The 19,696-nt window shown below is 39.8% G+C and overlaps 1 protein-coding gene across 1 annotated transcript in view; it reads right to left on the bottom strand.

Annotated features, from left to right (window-relative positions):
• Positions 1 to 15,683, bottom strand: part of Ubqn (ubiquilin) — a 156,458-nt gene extending 140,775 nt beyond the window's left edge. Inside the window, exons 1-2 of the mRNA XM_067137095.2 lie at positions 15,544 to 15,683; positions 15,182 to 15,380 (exon numbers count right to left, since the gene is read on the bottom strand). Of these exons, the coding sequence (XP_066993196.2) occupies positions 15,182 to 15,380; positions 15,544 to 15,645 (301 nt within the window). The 5' untranslated portion in view covers positions 15,646 to 15,683. The remainder of the gene's footprint in view (positions 1 to 15,181; positions 15,381 to 15,543) is intronic.
• Positions 15,684 to 19,696: the final 4,013 nt, after the last annotated feature.

Here is a 19,696-nt window from a genome sequence, read left to right as displayed (position 1 = left end):
ATTTTTTTCTGAAGACTTTAACTTAATGTTACCAGAAATGAACTCTAAGATAAATGCATAGTTCGACACTCGTTACCTTTTATTCCAAAAAAAGAGACTATGATGATCTTACTGCTGATTGAACTTAGTTTATAATAAATGAAATATGTCAAAAATCAACCCTTTTTTTTAAATGACTTTTAAAGTAGTTCTTTAGCTGTAGGCACTTATATTTTTGGCGATCTGATAAGGTATAGGGAATTCTAGCTAAGAAAACAAGTAGGAGACGTCCTTCTGCATGAGTTAGATATTTCCACGAGTATAGATCGGTGTTCTTTCCTCTCAGTCGGAACTCATAGCCCGTAAAAGACGAAATGACAATTATTATCATAATTTGAGCTAGCCTGGATCTTGTGCATCCTTACCTGGATGCAGGAACGGCGCAATACTTAAATTACCCCTTTTCAGCTGATTTCATTATATCATACTTTCATAATTTACAATATTTATTCTATAACTGCTCTGTAATCTCACTTATTAATTCTCTAAAATTGTATCCTTTAGCTTTACAAGAAGAAATAGCAACAAAAAACAATTTTCATAGTTCTCGGGGGGGGGTTATATATGGGACACACGTCCCTGTGACCTGTAAGGGAATGCAAAATAGTAGTACTGGCCAAAAACATTACTGTTTTGTTTCTATTTACATTCCCAATGACAGAGTGTATAAGTTATTGCAGCATTGCTGTGCAATGTTTGAGCTACTGATGTTGCTAATTGTTCTTAACTGACTTCAGAAATACCGTTTTTGTTAAAAGAAACAGTGCTTTTACAGTGTTTGACAGCAGATTCAAGTGACGAAGAAAACCTTGTTCTTGATAGAGGACTGTATGCTTTTATCACAAGATGCTGATGGTGTTGGTCAGGATATAACTGAAAAGCCAAATCCAGACATCTTAGACATACCAGTGAATAACGTTTGCATTATTCGCTTTTGTGTGCAGATCCAGCATGATGGCAAGTCGCTGTAATAACACGCAACTACCTTACACGGTGGGTTACTGTAAACACATCCTACTTCGTGAACCGTGGGCTACGGCTGAGTGGCCTAATAAGTGGTCCTGAGAGTCAGGATACCAGTTGCTATAGAATGGGAGTGTGCACCCCAGACATATTCTGAGTCATGGCCCTCCTTATGCTCAGGTGGCTAGGACTACACAATCCACCTGTGATCCCTAACCCGTTGGAGAGATTCTCACTTGGATTGTGTGTAAGGAAGGGTAGCATCCTGCTTCACAGAATTTCACCGAGCACGCTCAGAAGGTTTTAAGCAAGCCTCGGACTTATGGGAGTAACGAAGTCCCACTTCCATTTGACAGGCGAGGGACGCCTTGCAAACAACTTGGCGAACAAAATTGAATTCAATGGGGCTTAAGGAAGAAAGAAGAATTGGCTGAGTCAGCAAAGAGAATGCATCTGGGTGTGCTGAGTTAATGATATTCAAGTAAGGGAAGATAACGAGGAAGAGATATGAGATTATAAAGTGTACTTGGCGGGTGTTAAAAAGGGAAGGGCAGAGTGTGAGGTAGGATTCTTCATCAGGAATAAAACTATACACAACATAGTTTCTGTTAGGCACATAATTGAGCTAACGATGTGAGTAGCTCTGGCAGGTGGAGGAATTTGGACGAGAATTATCTCAGCGTACTCACCATGTGAGGGTGCAAATGAGGATGGCACTGACAAGTTTTATGAACCATTGAGTGACATTGTAGTCTGTCTCAACAGCAAGGATAAAATAGTGCTAATGGGCGATTTCAATGCGAGAATTGGAAACAGAACTGAAAGATAGGGGAAGGTGATTGGTAAGTGTGGCAAAGATATGGAAGTTAAATCGGATTGGGGTGTGCTTACTGACCTTATGTGCTGGCTTGGGATTAGCAGTTACAAATACATTCTTCAAGCATAAGGATATTCACCACAACACCTGGGAGGGTAGTGGCACCAGATCCATAAAAGAATATATCATAACAGACTTTGAATTCAGGAAATCTGTTAGGAATGTGTGAGTTTTCCCAGATTTTTCGATAAAACGAACCACTATCTTATCTGTAGTGTACTGACAAGGGAAGTATCAGGAAAGACAGATCGAAACCTATTCTGAATTTTTTTGACACAATCGTTGTACTATAAGAGGACAACATGTGGAATATCAGCCTCCAGCTCTAACTGCAAGTCTCTGAAATCATGTGGAGAATCTCTCATATAGATCAATGGGAGGTAGCACGATTATCGTACATGTACATTTTGGTGGGAGTGGACAGCCCTGACGTCCCAGGTACTCAAGGCCAGTGATACGCAAAGCTGTAGGGTGCTTCACTGCATACAGCAGTAACATAACACTTTCGATGGTTGTTTTAAAGAAAGGAAGACAGTGAAAATATGTTCCTCGGAGGACGTTCTCAATCCTAATAAAAGTAACGGAATTTGTAGGCCTAATGAGTTATTTCTGCGAAAAGGGGTTTTTGTTTTCCAGAGAAATTAGCTCGAAAGAAAAGGAAATGGGGAAATATCCGATTAATTTGATGGAAAATAATAGTAGAGGAGTGCAACATATTGAGGAGGTTTCTCTTGAAGTACACAGTGGAGACAGTGAAAAAGACTTAAGTGATTCCGCTCATAAAAACCTTCTGCCCATCGCAAGTGAAGTTCCAGGTTCGAATTCGAAACGAGAATATAACTCTCTGGAATCTAGTGATGCTACGAGTCCGTCGCCATGCAAATCGTTCAGTTTTAGTTATGTTCTTAGTCCCAGAAAAAAAATAAGTATGCAGTATAAGAGAGGGGGGGGGCACCTGTAAAATTCTGGCTCAATGAAGGTGGTAAAAAACTATTATCTCTTTCACACATCCGTAAATACTCTAGTGAAGTCGGAGCGATATCTTTACTTGTGAAACCAGCAACTGGAAAATACAGGTATGTCATCAGAAGTCCAATGGAACATTAAAAAAAATATGTATGAAAAAGTAGTCACCAAGCGAAGATCTCAAAAGGTGGTTCAACCACAGTCTAATATATACAGTCGCGAAGCTCTAATGATATTTTTCATCCGAGGTGACTGCAGCGCTCCAAGCGGCGAGGTAGAGGCAAGTTGCTAGCAGACAAAAGGTAACAAATATACCCTACAGTCTAAAATGGTCATAACTTCTGAACCATTCATGCAAATAATGTCCTGACAAGGTTATTGTAATCCTTATGAAATAGTGGAAGAGGTCGAACAATTTATTTCGATGAGGAGTTCGAGGATAATATCGAAATATTTATTTAATCTTAAGGAGTTATTTTTCTTTACCGCGGACCATAAAATCGCTTCTAGAGGGCAACCGGTTCGAAATAGGTAGATACCATCCTGGACATTTTTGTAGAGGTTTCTATGCTCTACAATTTGTACACTTACACTTGGGGTCTATAGTTGACGGTTCAGGCAACATAAGCCAAGAAAGCAAGTGACCGACATCGAACCTGCCAAGTTGGGCTAAGAAGGCCAGCGCTCTACCAAGCTCTACTTGCTTTCTTGGCTTACGCTGCCTGAACCGTCAATGATAGACCCCAAGTGTAAGCGTAGGAATTGTAGAGCATAAAAACTTCTACAAAAAAGTCCACGAAAGTATATACCTATTTCGAACCGTTTACCCTCTAGAAGCGATTTTATGTTATAGTACGTGGTAAGAAAACGTAACTCCTTAAGATTAAACAAATATTTCGATATTATCCTCAAACTCCTCATCGAAATAAATTGTTTGATCTCCTCCACTATTTCATAAGGATTACAATAAGCTTGTCAGGACATTATTTGCATGAATGGTTCAGAAGTTATGACCATTTTAGACTGTAGTGGTAATTCGTTCCCTGTTGTCTGCTAGCAAGTTGCCTCTACCTAGCCGCTAGAGGTGCTAGTGTTGCTCCAGCTGTCAAGTGGATGAACCTTCCTCTTATTAGAGCTTCGCAACTGTATATATTAGACTGTGGTTCAACCGATCATGGTACCTAGAGAGGAAACGAGTCCTACAAGCCCTTCAGAAGGCCAAACAAAGCAATAGCCAAGATGACATGAACGCTTACAGCATCTCAGAAGAGCATATAAAAACCTACTTAGACATATGCGAGATGAATCACGGAACTTGAAGTGAACAGAATGATGGAAGAAGCCAAAGAAACCCCCTACACAGCACTAAATCCACAAAAAGCACAATCAATGGGGAAAGTTGAAATGCAATCTGAGAGGAACACTTCGTCGACATCCGAAACCCGAGGAGAATCACGGCAGCTCATGAGATGACAACAAGACACGACTGCAACACAAGCCAATTTACAACACAAGAGATCCAAGACAACTTATCAAGACTGAAAAACAAGAAAGCATCGGGACCGGATGGTATCTTCAATGAACACCTGAAAGCATCTACTAACGTACTGCTTCCAGCTCTCACGGACATGATGAATCTCTGCCTTCAAGAAGGAAACATCCCGGTAGCATGGAAGAAATCAACAGTAAGGGCGCTCTACAAAGGGAAAGGGGACCCATGTAATCCTAACTCCTATCGAGGGATTGCCTTAGAGAATAGCCTCCTTAAATTATTAATGTTGATGACTAAAAGGCTCATAGAAGAAATTGACAACAAATTTCCAGAGGAACAATTCGGCTTTAGGAAAGGAAGAAGTACAATCCAGGCTATCAAAAACCTTATTGACGACACAGAAGATGCGATACAACTTCCCTGTGGTAAATTCCATGCAGTATTCATAGATTTCACCAAAGCATTTGATGGTCTAAACAAGATGATCATGTCTTCCAAATCAGATCAGATGGCGAAGAGGAACAAGGAGCTCGTTGTCCTGACTCACAACAACTTTCTTTGAATCACAGATGTTTCAACAACAGACGAAATTACACAGACTAATGGAGTACTACATGAAGACCCTCTTAGCCCTTTACTATTCAATGTGGCTACGCATGATGCCATGCGGGCAATTAGGAAACTAACAAAGGACCTCAAGATATATGTATATGCAGATGACATGGTAGTAGGTTCACATGACTTAGAGGAGCTGCAAAAAGGAATAAACGCTCTAGGAAGATGGGCAGATGAAAATGGACTTCAGATCAACGCAGGGAAGACCGAACACACAGTCTTCAGGAAGGGAGGACGTCTCTCCTCAGAAGAAAAAGTGTACTTCAAGGAAGGACTACTACAACTAAATGAAATAAGTTTCATTATGATAGATCCATATTGAACTGTGATTATAATAGAATTAAACTAATGTATTATTAACTTTCAATACAAAATATACAGAGTTTAAATTACATAAAAACCCAGTATTCGGGAGATAGTAGGTTCGAACCTCACTGTTGGCAGCCCTGAAGATGGTTTTCCATGGTTTCTCATTGTCACACCAGGCAAATGCTGGGGCTGTACCTTAATTAAGGCCACGGCCACTTCCTTCCCAGTCCTAGCCTTTCCTGTCCCATCGTCGCCATAAGACATATCTGTGTCAATGCGACGTAAAGCCAATAGCGAAAAAAATAAAAATTACATAAATCATTAGGGACTAGTTTCAACCTAATTTTAGGTCATCAGCCTAAATCAAAATTAAAACATAAATACCGAAGAAATCAAACAATGTAAAGACACATAAGGTCTCGTAAATGTACATACCATGTGAGATATTGAGAAAAGAATTATAGAGACATGCAGCACTATGTTAAAACATAACTCCATGACAGAGATTCATAAAAAGTCCAGTGTGCATTAAAAAGATGTTAAAGATAGGAATCCTTGAGTTGCTAGATAAGGAGATTAGTATATACTGGCTCCTTTAAGATGCTGTTATCCAACTGAAGAACAAATGAACCGAAGTCACGTTGTTTATTTACGATTAAAGTCCAGTGCGCCGTACAGCATTAAGAAGTTGTTAGGAATGGAAATCTTTCAGTTGTAAGTCAACAGCGCACTCGTTCAGGATTCACACGGCACAAAGAGCAGCAGCAGCTACTAAAGCCACATATATCAGAACGATCACCAGACTGCTACCACCATAAACTATGCAAATCGAAATTCTTTCACGACCTATGACAAGATAGTGTATGTGATTTATGTGATAAATACTGCGGCCGATATCATGTAGTGACATGTGAAAAGCATTTGAAATCAATCAGACAACTGCACAAAACCATAATCAAATGCATAATTTGTGCACATTTCTACTTTATTAATTAAAAACTCTATTCCCATTTTTTTTGAAGGCAAGAAGGGGAAGGTGAAATGTAAGTGATAAGGATTTACTGCTGTGGGCTTTGGAAATTACACGTGAACTATCTATCAAAAAAGTAATTTATCTGCCTCTTATGCCTGGATCAGCCCTTTCACAAAACAACACAGAATTGAGAGTAGGAGAATTACGAAATGTGTATGCCGTTTGCATATCTAGGACGAAAAACAGAAGAATAAGGCTGCAGAAGAATTTCTGGACAGGACTCGAGATGATGTCTCCATTACACCCAGTCCTCAATTTAAAACACTGATCAAAGCGGGTTCAAGTGTGAAATGCATTAGAAAAGGACTATCTTTTGTAAGCGAGAAACACACACATGATAGCCCAATCAATTAGTTCACTAACACATTCATACACCATAATGCCAACAATCAGAATGGATTTGTTCCCTAAATTATTTATTGTACTGCAGGAGCTGACCGGAACCTTTGGTCCTCTGATTTAAAAAAAAAAATTCAGCATATAACATTGTCACCACCACAGTATCAGGAAAAAAAGGAAAAATAGAATTGAAAATATGGTTTAGAGAAGCTGGCTTTCCGTTCTCTGTGGAAACAACTGTGCCCTGCTCTTAGATTCGAGGACCACGTACTGTGATACATCTTGTCTTGATGACATCCCTCCACACAAAACAATCTTCTTCTGGCAATTGAAAGTTGTTGTTTTTTTTACCTCCGATTAACAGAAATTCTAAATTCTCATAATGATGTTAAAGTTGAATTCCACCACATGATTTCAGGATATGATAAAATATTCATGGTTTGCAATGAATTACACAAGCGAGTGACCTCCCAAGTTCATAGTACTCACTAAATATTGTTTGGGGAAGAAGAAAGCTGTGAAGAACTGTGCAACAATTTTCTAATTCATTGTGCCTGGTGTAAAAAACTTGTATTATCATCATGAAATTTACACCAGTCATTTCTGCTAAATTTCTGTGAATGATTGACTAGTGAGTCGAACATTACAGCTTCAGAGCAGATCAAGAGACTGCATGCAGAAATGCCCAGCTGCGCCACCCATCACGCTTGTGTACCAGGATTCAAGGTACGATTTCGGAGCCTTGCAGTTAAAAATGGAGGCCGATTCTCCACACGCTATCCCCTTACAGTAAAAATAACTGTGCCAAAAAAAATTCAGGATAGGTTTCGAGCTGTCTTACCTGTTATTTCCCTCAAAAATATCTCTAGGCCTAGAAGAGAGAGAGTAAAATATGTCTGTAGATGAAATGAGGCTACAAAATCTCCAGGACAAGAAGTTCCAAACAATGGACAGTAAGCATGCTCAGGATATAGAAAGAGAATGGTGGCATACAAGGATGTTGTAGTAGAAACAGCAAGGGAATGCCCAGAGAAAACTGTGTGTAAAGATGAGGGGGGGGAAAAAAAACATCTCGGTGGAATGATAAAGTGACAGCAGCTTGTAAACATAAAAAGAAGGTGTATCAGAAATGGCTCCAAACAAGGACTGATGCAGACAGGGAATTGAACGTTGAGAAAAGAAACACAGCGAAACAAATAGTTGTTGAATCGACGGAGATGTCATGGGAAGATTTTGATAATAACCTGGAAAGGCTAGGTCAAGCAGAAGGGAAACTCTTCTGGACAGTAATAAATAATCTTAAGAAGGGAGGGGAAGAAGGAAATGAATAGTGTTTTGGTTAACTCAGGTGAACACACAGATCCCAGGAAATCACTGGAGAGATGGAAGGATATTGTACAAATCTTATCAACATAAAAGGAAATATACCTGGTGACATCATGAATAACCAAAGCTTATGAGGAGGAGGACAATGATGATGTTGAAATTACACTTAAAGAAATGGAAAGGATGGTAAATAAACTCCATTGTTATAAAGCAGCAGGAATAGATGATCGACCTGAAATTGTGAATTATAGTGGGATAGCAGCAATCAAAGGGCTTCATAGAGTAATAAGATGAATACAGTATAGAGTATTAGTAAGGTACGGTACCTTCTGATTGGACAAAAGCAGTAATTGCACCTCTCCATAAGCAAGGGAACTGGAAGGATTGCAATAACTATTGAGGTATCTCATTGATCATTATACCAGGTAAGGTGTTCACTGGCATCTTGGAAGGCTGAGTGCAATCAGTTGTTGAGAGGAATTTGGATGAAAACCAGTGTGGTTTCAGACCACAGGCTGTCAGGATCAGATTTTCAGTACGCGCCGCGTAACTGAAAAATGCCATAAGAGGAATAGACAGTTATGTTTATGTTTTGTAGATCTAGAGAAGGCATATGACAAGAGTACCTTGGGAAAAGATGTTAGCCGTACTGTGGGACTATGACATCAAGGGTAGATTTTAAAATCAAAGGCATTTATGTTGACAATTGGGCTGCAGTGAGAATTGATGGTAGAATGGGTTCTTGGTTCAAGGTACATACAAGAGCTAGACAATGCTGTAATCTTTCACTTTAGTTGTTCATAGTTCACAAGGATCATCTGCTAAAAGGTATTAAATGGCAGGGAGGAATTCAGTTAGATGGAAAAGTAGTAAGCAATCTGGCCTATGCTGACAACTTGGTCTTAACGGCAGATTGTACCAAAAACCTGCAGTCTAATATCTAATATCTTAGGTGCAATGAGTATGGTATGAAAATTAGCCTTTCTAAATTTGTCAGTAGATAAGAAATCCAAGAGAACTGAATGTCAGATTGGTGATATAAAGCTGGAACAGGTAGATAATTTCAAGTATTTAGGATGTGTGTTCTCCCAGGATGATAGTATAGCAAGACTGAATCAAGGTGCAGTAAAGCTGATACAGTGAGCTCCTAGTTGCAACAAACAGTATTGTATCTTTACATAGGTCTGTTTTCAGACCAAATTTGCTTTATAGGAGTGAAATCTGGGTGGACTAATGTTATCTTATAAGCTAGAAATAACAGACATGAAAGTAGCAAGAATGACAGCTGGTGCAAACAGGTGGGAACAATAGCAGGAGGGTACTCCGAATGAGGAGATAAAGGATAAGTTAGGAATGAAATCGATGGATGAATCTGTGCACATAAACCAGCTTGAGTGGTGGGGTCATGTGAGGTGAATAAAGGAGGATAGGTAACCTAGGAGAATAATGGAATGTCTTATGGAGGGTAAGAGGAGTAGAGAGACCAAGATGATGACAGACTCAGTTTATAACAATTTAAAGATAAGAGATATAGAACTAAACGAAGCAGCAGAATAAGTTACAAATACAGAATTGCAGCAGTGATTAGTAAATTCACAGAGGCCAGTCTATAGGCCCTAATGAAGATGTATGTATGTATGTATGTATGTATGTATGTATTATCCGCGCACTTTTTAGTGATAGATTTACACCCTAGTGCTGAAGCGGTCGACTTTGGTTATCTTCGAGATTCGTATTGGCAACCTTTGAAACACAAACTAAGAATCGCTTATCATCGCTGTGCGCCATCTGGCGTACACTTTAAGTACTCGTACTGTTGTTGTTTACACAGCAAAGCCAAACTATAGAATTCATGCTAGGAACAAGTTTCGCAACGGGAAATGTTATATAGTATTAAAATATTGTGTGTGTGACACAGTTGTTTGCTTAAAATAATAAAGGTTTATAAAATTCATATCGATCGATCATATTATCGATTCAATTCAGATTTCATTTCCATTCAGTTGGCAGTATTAACGGAACCCTTCTTACTTCTCCAACGAGTACAAAAATCTATCACTAAAAAGTGCGCGGATAATATGTATTATTTACAATCAGCTTTTGAAGGAACATTCACAATTTAACTACTTTTGAATATTGAAAGAAAATTGCTAGAAAGACATTAGAGAGTACACTAGTCAAAAGAAATCACTTCCCTAAACAAACCCTTGAAAAAAAAAAAAATGTGCGTAAGGAAAACCAGAGCATGTGGTAACGAAAGGGCCAGTCCAATGTGGATATGTGCCAAGAGCAAAGAACTGTACAAATAATCTGTGTGAAATGTGAATGTACATCTGTGCTTTACAAACAATACGAACTGCTTCGAAAGAATTCATGCAATACAGTGAACTTTAAATTCCTTCCCCTGAAGAAGTTACACAAAGATACAGTCTTGATACTTTGATGGACAAATTGTAGATCAACTGAATTATGCATGTATTTTCATGCAGATACTTGGCTCAATCCAAATATTTAATCCTTAATATCTTTTAAAATATAACTTATCGAACAATGGCATAGGGTAGCCTAGCGATGTCTTATTCATAAGCGCAGTTGACATTAAAAATTATGTGGGAAAAGGACACACATGTCCCACACAATTCTAATTAGTCTAATCACAACAGCTTGAAGTAAATGCACATAACGTGTATTAGAAACCATAAAGACATTAACTATGCTAACAAACTACTAAAAAAAACCAAAAACTCTGTCACAGTTCTTATGGTCCCAAAAGGGTTAAATCGATGGTGATAGGGTTTGTACTCCAAGGGGATACTAGATGCCTGCATGCTGCTTTGTGGCCTGACTTGGGGGCTTACTATATGTCCCCAGATCCCCTTTGCTTGTTGTGAAAGTCTGGGATCTAACCAAACAAATGGTCTTGTCACTGTCACTTTTTAAGTGGGTCCAGGCCAATCTCTGTCCGCGTTCTATACAGGCAAGAAATTAATCATTACTCCAGCCCGGTTGACAAGACTTTCACACCCGCAGAACGACTGTCGTTTCTCTACACGCTCGCGGCCTTCTCAGGAAGGATGTTGTCAAGCGGTGCTCAGTGCTGCCAACCTCTGTACTTAGGAACTAATGAATGAGTGGTGCCTCGATAGCTTGTGGTGGTGATTACTGTTACGCGATAGGTGAGGAGTTGTTTTTGCCATGCAGACGTTAGGATAAGACCTGGATAAGACCATTGGTCTGGAGTTTATCGTACGTTGTTTCCTTGACATGTTACATTTTCTTGCGCTTTTATTGTGCTGGGGTTGGTAACGGAATATGATCAACATTATTGACGGGAACGAGATCACATGTTACTTTACATTGGCCAATAGGAATGCAAGTACCTACCTCAGAAATGAAAATGGCGTCTAATACTGTTTATTAGGTTATAAATGTACGTCTTCGGGCGGGATGGTGGGTTCCTGGACATCGCAATGAACTCACTTCAAGTAAGATTTCATTAATTTACACTTATAACATTATAAATATGTTGTCAACAGGGCTGGAGTAATACCAGAAATTAAAGTTTTGTCCACTCCCGAACACTGTTTGTGCTGCTGTAATGCACCAACCAGCCGCACCCGGAATTTTGTCTGAACAAGTGGTAGCATTGTCCGAACAAGCGATGTAGCCACTAAGAACAAATGTCTAGTGGAGTGTGTTATGACGTGGTGCTAGATGGGATGGTATTCTAGCTCTACTTTATTTTCAATTAGGTAGGCAGTGTCATTGTTTATAGCTTCACACCAATAGAGCAACAGTTCAAATATAGGAATATACATGAAAGACTGTCGAACTGTAAAGACACATTACAGTTGTTCAGACTGCCGAATAAAAGTGAACATCACATGGCCTCAATCTTAGACAATGAAGTTGTGAAAAGCTCCAGAATTGCCTCATAATAAAATTAAACTACACCACTTAGGGTGCCGGTACCTTAAATTAAGCATTTTTGTTTTTAAATTTGTTTTAGGTCGCACCCACACACCTAGGTCTTATGCCGACGATGGGATAGGAAAAGCCTAGGAGTGGGAAGGAATTTGCCATGGAATTAAGACACAGCCCCATCATTTGACTGGTATGAAAACGGAAAACAACGGAAAACCATCTTCAGGGCTGTCGACAGTGGGGTTCGAACCCATTATCTCCCGGATGCAAGGTCACACTGCGCGTCCCTAAACACACGGCCAACTCGCCCGGTAGATTAGTAATGTTAATCTATAGACAGTTCCTTATGTGGTTGGACGGACAAGATTGTAATAAATTGTCGCTACATTTATGTATTTTTCTATGGTAAATGAAATCCAAAGGTAATGAAGACTGGAACAAAACTATCACACGTCAATGGTGATAATACATACACACTACCTAATATGCAGATCAATAATAGAAAGTCAACTTGTGCCATGAGGCCGAGGTGGTGCAGCTCTTTTCAGGCACACCCCCAATAAAGGTGAGCTGCATGTACCACTTGAACTACATATCATCCCTCCTGCCATTCTAAATTCTCTGGCAGTAAAAAGAATCAAACACGGGCCACAAAGACTGGCAGCTAATAGTGCTAACCATTACGTTGCAGAGGTGAACCACATCAATAACAATGTCATTTTACAGAAAAATAAGGTTATTCATTTTTACGTCCCACAAACTACTTTTATGGCTTCTGGAGACTCCGAGGTGCCAGAATTTAGTCCTGCAGTTATTTTTCATACCAGTAAATCTACTGACACGAGGCTGACGTATTTGAACGCCTTCAAGTAGGCCTACCACTGGACTGAACCAGGATCAAACCTGCCAAGTTGGGTCAGAAGGTCAGCGGCTCAACCATCTGAGCCCTCAGCCCGGCAGAAGTAAATCACGACCCATCTCCTTACCCAGCCAAAATCACAACATGATACCTTATCGTACTTCATAATCTTAACCTTCCCGACATAAGATACACGTGGCAACTCTCTCTTACACTGATGGCAACTCAAGGAATACACAGCACACTACACCACTATCCGGGCAAAAATGACTTTGGGACAAAGCCTCCAATCCTGTTCGTAACAGATTGGATCCTGTGTCAATTAAAAAACCACAGTCAGTGACAGATAAGGCTCAGCAGGAAACGCCATCATAATTAGGTGTCATTTAAAATACGCATAACTGAGGAGTGTCTGTTCAAAAGGTGCTATTTCCACCTTATAGGAAAAGCGCAAAAACCATAAAATAAAAGGCACATGGAACATATCCATGATCGGGTTTGATACAACTTTTAAGGAATTACATCTTTTGGCCTCGATTGTATTCAACTACTGTAATGCACGTGGACGAAATACAATTTATTTTTTGGAAGCGGAAATAGCACCTTTTGAGCAGATACTCCTCATCAATGCTTTACTTCTCGCAGCCCAGTACTCGTTACATTCAGCCGCACGCGGAGCGACTGTCGTTTGTTTACACAGTCACAAAACCGGTGCTCAGTTCTGCCTACATCTGTACTTTGGAAATAATCAATGAGGTGCTTCGATAGCTGGTGGTGGTGATTATTGTTACAAGATTGACCTGGACTGGTTCTTGCCGTGCGGACGGTAAGGATCGGATCTGGACTAGATTCTTGCCGTGCGGACGATTAGGATAGGATCTGGACAAGACCACTGGCCTGGACGGTTAGAAGCCGCGAAGCGGCCCTAGGCTTCTTAGTTTCGTAAGGAAACACGATTGGTCTGGAAGGAAGACGATAGGGCTGGACGGTTAGGATTCTTGCCGTGGACAAGACTATTGGTCTGGACGGTTAGGATTCTTGCCGTGGACAAGACCATTGGTCTGGACGGTTAGAAGCCGCGAAGCGGCCTTAGGCCTCTAGTTTCGGGAGGAAACACGATTGGTCTGGAAGGAAGACGATTGGTCTGGACGGTTAGGATTCTTGCCGTGGACAAGACTATTGGTCTGGACGGTTAGGATTCTTGCCGTGGACAAGACCATTGGTCTGGACGGTTAGAAGCCGCGAAGCGGCCTTAGGCCTCTAGTTTCGGGAGGAAACACGACTGGTCTGGAAGGAAGACGATTGGTCTGGACGGTTAGGATTCTTGCCGTGGACAGGACCATTGGTCTGGACAGTTAGTCGCCGCGAAGCGGCCCTAGGCCCCTAGTTTCGTGTGGAAAGACGCATAGTTATTTTACATGGTGTTTTTTGTTTGTACTTTTATTCAGCCGGGGTTGGTCACGCAATGTATTTATCAGCATTGATGGCAATGACGTCACATTCCGTTCCCGTTGACCAATGAGAATGCAAGAAGCTACTTAGCCATGGACGATGGCAGCTGCTACTCTTTATTAGGTTATAAAAGTAAATGTACTTCTGGGGGCGGGATGGTGGGTTCCTAGACTTCGCAATGAACACATCTCTCCTCTAAAATGAATTCCAAGTAAGATTTGCATTATTTTCACTTCCTTATAATGTTATAAACGTTGGGCTGCGGGATGTAAAGTTATACCTACTCCTCAACTGTCAGCAACATGATTACCGATACTGAACGGTTAGTTTCTGTGACACCAGTACGCACTGCATATAGTGAAAATCACAAAACATACAACTCAACCTTACCACTGCAGTCCCATAATACTGTAATAACTGTCCAATATCAACAATTACATGGTGACCGTCAAAAATTCTCAAATATTTACCCTTCCTTAGCAAAAATTTCAGAAACCTGTGGTGTCTACACTAGATTTGCATCAACCCCTCTGCATAAGGGATGGCAATCCGTCGCAAGCAGACCCAGCACTCTGCACTTAGTTGAAATATGCATCATTCAAAACATTCCTCATATTCAAGTCATAATTGAATATTCATACATTAACTATTCATTCCTGCGACATAACTGAATGCAATAATTTGTAAGGGTACTGAGAGATGCTAACACCACCCATATTTGGGTAAATAAAATCTACACAAACACCAAACAAAACATCCAACACGAATTCCTCGAAGAAATAGTAAAATCTTATAAGTTAAACGGAGTAAATGAACAGTTTACCCTATCACTTTGCTATGTAAACTGTAGTAGTTGTCCAGTAGAATTAACATTCTTAATATATCCCTTTACATGTCGGAAACAAGTACTTCTTCAAAGCTATACAAGGCTATACAGGGCCTATACTAGAAACTGATTATCTTGCTCTGTAAAAGCAATCAGCTCACCAGGATTACGAGGTGCAGGTGCTGATCCCGGCTGTTCACTTGTCCCACGAGAACTCGTCTTAATCACGAGATGCACTGTCAATCCATCCTTTATGTTGTGAGTTTGCAAAGATTCGTGATCTTTCATTATCTTCCCAGCAAAAATCAGGCATAACTGATCTGGTTCTGCGCTGAATTTCTTCGCCACTAGGTCCTTAAACTGAAATAAACAAAATTAAAAGCATGTCAAGGTGCAAGAGCAGAAGGAAACTACAAAAACAGATATCACAAGCTAAAAGTGGCTTCGTCATCAACTATCACACACCGTCCAAGTAAATGATAGGAAGTGCAGAAGATTGCTAAATAATGAAGCTCAGACTTACGTCTTTAATTGAAGCATTTTCTTCAATTTCAATATTTTGTTTTTCTTTCGGCGTTTTAACTGTGACATTAATTTTCTTCGTGCTCTCCTGACCTTCCGCCATGTTGGAATAGCGGGATGACTCGTTATTGCAAGTGCGTTCAGTTATTTAATCAAACGTTTCTACCGAAATCGATACTGAATACAACAATGTCCGGAAATTCAGCACAAACTAGCAGTTCAAATGTTATTATGATTTTCAGGAAAGGGACTAAATAATTGCGGCTTAAGTAACAAAATATCGGCTCTCACGCAACAACCGTATGAAACATTGCGTAACGTGCTGAAAAGAAATGAGAAATTCAGAGTCAGTGGTGTGGAATGTTTACAAAGACAGTTTGAGATATATATATATAAAGTGTTTAAAATAAACATGTAATTAAGCATAAACAATTTTTCATCATTTTGCCTTTACAAAATTAAATTGCCATCAAATAACGAACGGCTTACTCTCCCTAGATGACTGCACACCAGAAAAATGCAAATAACAACGGTAACGAAATGAAAAGGTCGCTAAGGACATTATATTTCCCGCAGCTAACGGTGGTGGTGCTGGTCGCCGATATTGTTTTAAGAGGAAATACAACTGGGACACAATCTTATATTAATACTAATCAAAAGGAAAATGGCAGAGCGACTAAGACACGATACCTGACACGAGTAAGAGGAAGCAATGGAAGACCCAGCTAAGGGTAATGGTCATTTGTGCATTTCCTCATGATGAAAGCTCCACGGTCCACTTTGGTCACTATTACGACAATCAGGGGGTGCTATGGGTGTGCTCTAACGTTCCCACCCGCAGGATCATTTCCAGTAACCCAGAGAAAGCTTACGGTAGATTCAGAGCATGGGCCCGTTCTTCTGATAATTTCAGATTACAAAATGAAGCAACTTTTGGAAAACTTGAATGTCAACGTAAACAGTAACAAAGGCTGTAGATCTATGTAGTTCTAAATATACCGAGCGAACGAAAATTGAACTATCATAGCAGTGCAGTAGTTCAGATTTCAACACGCTGGTGTTAAACAATGACATATCCGTGAAGTTTTCTCAATGTGTGCTCTCTCATGAAAATCAACACCCTGTTTCCAGTCAATAGGCAATCTCTAACTTAATTATTTATATTTTCATTTAAAAATCAACACATTCATTTCAGAAGGGAGGGCATGATAAATGCTCACGTTACAATGTTTATTACGTACTACCCTGCCTTTTTTCAGGAGGCAACGACAAGGAGCACAATTGCTTCCATTTTCTTTTAGCATTATTCAAGTTCCGTAATCGTAGGTACTGGATTCGAAGGTGGCAAAATTTCGATAGTGTTAAAATCCAAAAATTAAAAAAACTAGAATAACAATTCTTCGAATCAAACACTAGACCTACGGGTAAAAGGCAGGCACATAACACTGATACAAGGGAAATGACAAAATCCACAATTGAGTGTCATCAAATTCCCTTTGTGTACACGATAATAATTATCATCTCACCAGGAAAAGGGATTGAAACACTACGTCAGCAATTCCATTTGTAAACTAAGCTCATATTAATACAATTTATTATGTGGCAATTTTCTTAATAATGTCTATTGGAAAAATCTGTGGTACGAAATATGGAAATAGAAGCAGGTGGTGCAGCGTAAGAAGCAGAAGTCCATCCAACTTTCTGTCTTAAAATTAACGTGGATTGATCTAATTCTCCCCGTAACCACACCAGTGGCCGTTTCAGTGGAGATGCATTCGAGCCATTGCCCGTTGCTTTAATTAAATACTTCATAAGCCTTATAACATTCGTTAAAATTCTGCGTCAAAAGGGAATTAAACGCATCTTTTAAATTTAAATTATTTCCCTTACCTGCATTTTACAGAACAGGATACGTCACAAAAAGCACCCTATGTTTAAGGATACAGAATAGATCGCATCTTAAACTAGGATAATATATAGCAACATAGAACATATTCTGCAATCTTAATAATTTCATTTCCACATAACCCATCTGTTTTTAAATGAATCAGAATTTCCATTTAACAATGTAAAACTAACACTTCAAATTATCAGTACACAACGTTCAGTTCTATATCAGAATTTCTCATATATATTTGTATTACATACACATAAATAATAAGTGATAAAGATTATATATGCTCACATCTACAGTACATGGTAAATATAAAAAATCATCATTTACATATAGCATATAATAGTCTTGGGTAAGGAGTACAAGATGAAAATAAATAAGTCGAAAACAAAAGTAATGGAGTGCAGTCGAACGAAGACAGGTGATGCAGGAAATATTAGATTAGGAAATGAAGTTTTAAAGAAAGTGGATGAATATTGTTACTCGGGAAGTAAAATAACTAACGATGGCAGAAGTAAGGAGGGCATAAAATGCAGACTAGGACAGGCAAGGAAGAGCTTTCTTAAGGAAAGAAATTTGCTCACTTCAAACATTGATATAGGAATTAGAAAAATTTGTTTAAAGACTTTCGTGTGGAGCGTGGCATTGTATGGATATGAAATATGGACGATAACTAGCTCAGAAAGAAAGAGAATAGAAGCTTTTGAAATGTGGTGTTACAGAAGAATGCTGAAGGTGAGATGGATAGATGGAATCACGAATGAAGAGATAATGAATCGAATTGGTGAGAGGAAATCGATTTGGCTAAATTTGACGAGAAGAAGAGATAGAATGATAGGACACATCTTAAGACACCCAGGACTTGATCAGTTGGTTTTTGAAGGAAGTATAGGTGGTAAGAACAGTAGGGATAGACCAAGATATGAATATGACAAGCAGATAAGAGCAGATGTAGGATACAATAGTTACGTAGAAATGAAAAGGTTGGCACATGATAGGGTGGCATGGAGGGCTGCATCAAACCAGTCTATTGACTGATGACTCAAACAACAACAACAACAACAACAACATTATTTGCAAAGCATTATTTTAAATTTATTATTGTATATGGAAACTGACAACCGTATATTTTCCTTGTGAGAGTTTATTGAAAAATAACTCACTTTTTAAAAGAAATCTGTCGAGAAAATTGTGTGTTTACACTTTCTCTAATATAGTTGTCTTATCCTCTGGTTTCATATTCACGTACAGTATGTTAGGGTTAGCTCGCGCATACGCATTGCGAGACAAGACACCAAGTGCCCCCTAACGGTCAACTCAACACAGTTAATCGGAGTTGAACGCTGCAACACATCAGTGTGAGGATACGTGTCATTGCACAATGGAGTGCAAAATGGAGCAACCGTTAACATTAAGTTTTGCTTGCACCTAGGCAAAACGGAAACGGAAACATACGCAAAGTTATTGCAAGTTTACCACGCTCAAGCAGTCAGTAAAAAGTGCGTTTTTGACTGGTTTAAACGCTTTCGAGATGAAGGTGTTGAGGACGAGGCACGTTCGGCTCGACCAACAACAAGCACATCTCCAGACAAAATGGAACGAGTGCGACAGATGCTTACCAATCATCGGCGACTGTTCTTACGAATGAGAGCAGATGCATTGGGTGTAGGCAAGGACATTGTAAGGACTATTGTTCACAATTATTCGAAAAAGCGGAAGATTCGTGCCCAGTTTTTACCGCACAAGACGAGCAGAAGCAAACTCGGATGGAAACGTCGGGAGATTTCATTGACGTTTGTGACCAAAATCCGGAGGTGGTGAAAACCATTATTACAGGAGACGAGTCGTGGTGCTACCAGTATGATCTGGAGACCAAGGGACAGTCATTGGCGTGGTGTTCAGTGTCTTCTCCGCCTCCAAATAAAAGTCGGCGCATAAAGTCCAAGATTAAGATATTGCTGATCGCCTTTTACGACAGCAATGGTGTCATTCATCATGAATTTGTACCCCAGGGTACACCTGTCAACGCGGAATTCTACGAGGGAGTTTTGATACGGCTACTGCAACGCATCAGCCGGGTCTAGCCTGAAATGTACCGGATTGGACAGTGGAATCTCCTCCACGACAATGCCCGTCCGCACACCACCATCCGCGTGACCCATTTTCTCGCCGAACGCCAGGTGTCTGTTCTTCCACACCCTCCGTATTCTCCGGATTTGACGCCGGCAGATTTTTTGTTCCCTCGTCTTAAATTAGCCCT

This window comes from Anabrus simplex, chromosome 1, assembly GCF_040414725.1.
Source record: "Anabrus simplex isolate iqAnaSimp1 chromosome 1, ASM4041472v1, whole genome shotgun sequence".
Taxonomy (NCBI): domain Eukaryota; kingdom Metazoa; phylum Arthropoda; class Insecta; order Orthoptera; family Tettigoniidae; genus Anabrus; species Anabrus simplex.
Note: the sequence above shows the minus strand (reverse complement) of the source record. Positions and strands in the feature narration are given on the sequence as shown.